Source organism: Amphimedon queenslandica, unplaced genomic scaffold (assembly GCF_000090795.2).
Source record: "Amphimedon queenslandica unplaced genomic scaffold, v1.1 AMPQUscaffold_12556, whole genome shotgun sequence".
In the NCBI taxonomy this organism is placed as follows: Eukaryota; Metazoa; Porifera; class Demospongiae; order Haplosclerida; family Niphatidae; genus Amphimedon; species Amphimedon queenslandica.
This window is the reverse complement of record NW_003547207.1, coordinates 1-3,952: the sequence shown is the minus strand read 5'-3', so window position 1 is coordinate 3,952 and position 3,952 is coordinate 1. Positions and strand designations below refer to the sequence as shown.

At 34.7% G+C, this 3,952-nt stretch overlaps 1 protein-coding gene across 1 annotated transcript; it reads right to left on the bottom strand.

The window, feature by feature from the left end:
• Window positions 1–2,346: 2,346 nt before the first annotated feature.
• Window positions 2,347–3,944, bottom strand: LOC109587483 (uncharacterized). Its single transcript, XM_020003730.1, has 4 exons — window positions 3,633–3,944; window positions 3,504–3,584; window positions 3,185–3,455; window positions 2,347–2,620 (listed from the first exon to the last, which is right to left on the bottom strand). Exons 1-3 carry the CDS (start codon window positions 3,664–3,666, stop codon window positions 3,214–3,216), a joined length of 357 nt encoding a protein of 118 aa, XP_019859289.1. The 5' UTR covers window positions 3,667–3,944; the 3' UTR covers window positions 2,347–2,620; window positions 3,185–3,213.
• Window positions 3,945–3,952: the final 8 nt, after the last annotated feature.

The following is a 3,952-nucleotide window of genomic DNA, read 5'->3' as shown; positions in this document are numbered from 1 at the left end:
CAATTACCAGTTGATAAAAAGCAATCAATAACTTCAGGTGTACCCTCCCTGGCAGCATAATGAAGAGGTGTTTGTTGAAGCCTATCATTGCATGCCATTATATCACAGTTACATTCATTAATGAGGTACTTCACAACATCTATGTGTCCAACAGCACAATGAAGAACTGTCCGACCACTATCGTTAGTAGTCATTAGATTATAGTGATGAGTATTGATGAGGTACTTCATGATATAAAGTAATCCTTGACTAGCTGCAGCATGTAGAATAGTATTCCCATATCTATCACGAGTCATTTTATCACAGTTACAATCATTAATGAGGTACTTTACAATATCTATGTGTTCAACAGCGAGATGAAGAACAGTTTGGCCATAAGTATTACGATATTGTTCATTCATTATATGACCGTTGATGTTCATGACCATACACTTCAAGACATCATACAATCCTTCACTAGCTACATAATGAAGAACAGAGTCACTGCCATGACTAGTAGTAGCACCCATCATTGGATCACAGCCACACTCTTTAATAAGATATTCAACTATATCAACGTGATTACCTCCAGCAGCAGTATAAAGACAGGATAGACCAATATAGTAGTATTTATGTGGATCAAAACGGTAACTAGTGACGAGATCTCTTGTAACATCTAACCAGCCATTCCTTATAGAATAATAAAGCAGGTCAGGCTCAATCTGATAAAGTACTTTAGGATCCTTTAAACGTAGTAACCGAACAGTTTCTTCATGATCTCTTCTTTCAAATGCATCCAGACACCGAGCTTCCTTCGAAGTTGCCATCTTTTATCACATCACGTGATTACCATGGAAACTCAGATCATTCCGTTACCATGGAGATTAGCTCTATTAGATTCTATTATAAATCTAAAGCTCTAAACAAGATGGCGGATGTGTTATGTTGAAAAGCCATTAGTACCATCCCGTATACTCCAGTAAAACTCCGTTTTTATGCCTGAACTTTATTGTAGTACAGGTGATACTGGTAATGCAGGTCATACTGGTAATGCAAGTAATACTGGTAATGCAGGTAATACTGGTAATGTAAGTAATGTAGGTAATGTAAGTAATACTGGTAATGCAAGTAATACTGGTAATGCAGGTAATGTAGGTAATGTAAGTAATGTAGGTAATGAAGGTAACGTAGGTAATGTCTCCATTGCAGTTTAGGTCCCACCTCAATTAATTATTAAAAATTAATTGATGATGTCATCATCATGAATATTAATGAATTACTAGTTTCTTAGATTTAGGATTCTTTTTTTTAGGTTTTTTGGTTTAGGTTAGGGTTTAGGGTTTAGTATTTTTTAAGTTTAGATTTAGGGGTTAAATTCATTCAAATTAATTATTAAATAGGTAGGACCTAAACTGCAATGTAACCATGTATGTTAAACAAACCTCTTAAAATTATTAGCCTGGGTGTATTCTGTCTAAATTTTGTGTGTATTTGTTTGTAAAGGCTGTTTCGGCATGTTCAACTCAGACATCCAGTGCTACTATTATCTAAACTAACCTCCTGAAACTTTTAATCCTTCATTTGTGTCACTGAGAAGTTGTTATTATTGTTATTATTATTATAACACCACTGGAACTCTTATCCGGGCCACCATATTGATTGGAACCCTTTATGGCTGTGTGTTATGAGACTTTGAGCAGAGGCGGGACTCAAGGCAGCTCCATTGACTCACATAAAGAGCTAAGATTGCTCTGTCAACAAATACATATAGGGTGACTGTGAGCACCTCAGTCTGCACCATCCTCCCACAGACCTAGCCTCAGTATGGCTATGTGCTATGAGGCTCAGGGCAAAGGCAGTTCCATTGACTCACCCACTTACTTAAGAGCTAAGATGGCTCTCTTCAATAGTATCACCATGACATACATGTATATAGTCTATAGGGTGTTGTCTCCTCACACCTGCCCAGGCACTCTATAGGCTCAGTGATGTGAGGTTTTAAGAGAATCTCTAAAACAAGATTATACAGCAAGGACTACTGTGGCAAACCGGCCCAGGCTACCTACACCCACTTTATCCTAAAGGGCCTCCTTCTCTACCGGCAATGGGAAAGATAATTAAACACAGAGATACCTAGTCCTCCACTCCTCCTCCATTCTTTACTCTACCATTAGACTCCTTACATTATAAATTGACTTCTTGTTGTGTACTGATACAGCTAGGGGAGCCTCACTAGGAGATTGGTGTCATCAGATTCTATTGTACTCTCTAGGGATAATTATCTTTAAAATGACTGGCTAGTTCTCTTTTAATGCTCCTAGACAATCATTCATGGACACTCAGTCATGCATCAGACATCAGTTAACCTTTTGCTGGATCAGTATGACACTGGCCATATACTAGGGGCCAGTGTACAGTATCTTATTACAGTCAATACAATACAATTAAGTTAATAACAATACAGATTAATTCTATATTGGACTATAGCTGCTCAAACTAGGAATCAATATAGAATCAGTGTGAATCAAGTATGAATCAGTGTGTATCAGTGTCAATCAGTATATTCATTAATGATTACTTCAACAGTTCTCTTGCTCTACTTAACGTCATCTTAGCACTATTGGACCTCTCAAGGAAATGACTAGAAAGATAGTAATAATAACATAAGGGTATGTACTTGTTTATATGTATAACCAGGAAATGTAATAAAAATAAAGAATTCTCTACTTGTCATTTTGACATAATTAGAGAATTTGACCCAATTTTTGAGACATTAAAAATTTGTAAAAAAATCAATTTGGATTGGAACCAGCTCAAACTTTCTACACAACATATGTACATGTACATGTATTATTATGCATCAGGAAAAATTATAAAAATTAAAAACTTTCCTTTTTTTCAATTTTGGAAAATTTGGCTGCTATATAGCACAGCCTTTGGTCCAATTTTTGAGAAACTTTAACATTCATAAAAAATCTAATTTTGATCAAAAACTTTCAAGTACATGTATATGCATAAAACAAATTATAAAATGAAGAATTCTCTCCTTCAATTTAGGCAAAATTTGGCCCAAAACCACACTATAGTATTGGGTCTTTTGACCCAATTTTTGAGCAACTTTGATTTGTACAAATTTTGTGCTGATCCTACATTAATCATTAATAATAAATCTACAAGTATTATTATTAATAGTAATGTCACTTACAACTATATAATCAGCAACTGATGTCTCTCCTATACTTCACCAACAGCAATAGCTAGTTTGTTCCATGTTGCTTCAATGTCATTTTTAAGCCATAATGCTAAACATTCTCTGAGACATTGCTTAGCATCTCGTGGATAGTTATCCTCAATAATCTTCAGATCATCATGAATCAGACCCAAGTAGAGACCAAGATCAAACCATTTGATAGTTTGAAAGTGACCATCTTTTAACACTCGTACAATATCTACCAGATCCCTGATAGTCAATATAACTATAAATAAATAATTACTGTAAAAGTAGTGACAATGAATGGTTATACCTTTTTGTTGATCATCATTGTGCTCACTGATCTGTGTGGGTGAGTAATTAGTAACTGGCTTGTCATTTTGAATTGTTGTCTCTATATAAAAGTATAAAATATGATACAAAATTATTCAACCACACTCACTATAAACTATATAAATCCTTAATCTCACAAGCATCTATAAGATGTGATGTGAGATTGTGATTCCACTAGTGGAGAGGTGAATATATGACAATGTATTTGGCCAATGAATATCATTAATTTTAGCAATTTTCAAAGGTATAAAACTTGGATCACGTGAGTCTCCTAGTCGGTCATAAATTTTTTTGCAATAGCTCTCAGAGTATTTAACACACACTTTAGACTATAATGTATATGCATACATATACAACAACAAACCTAATAGCTTATTTTCAAAACACAACAACTGCTACTACAAAATAACAGTAAGCATGCTAAATACT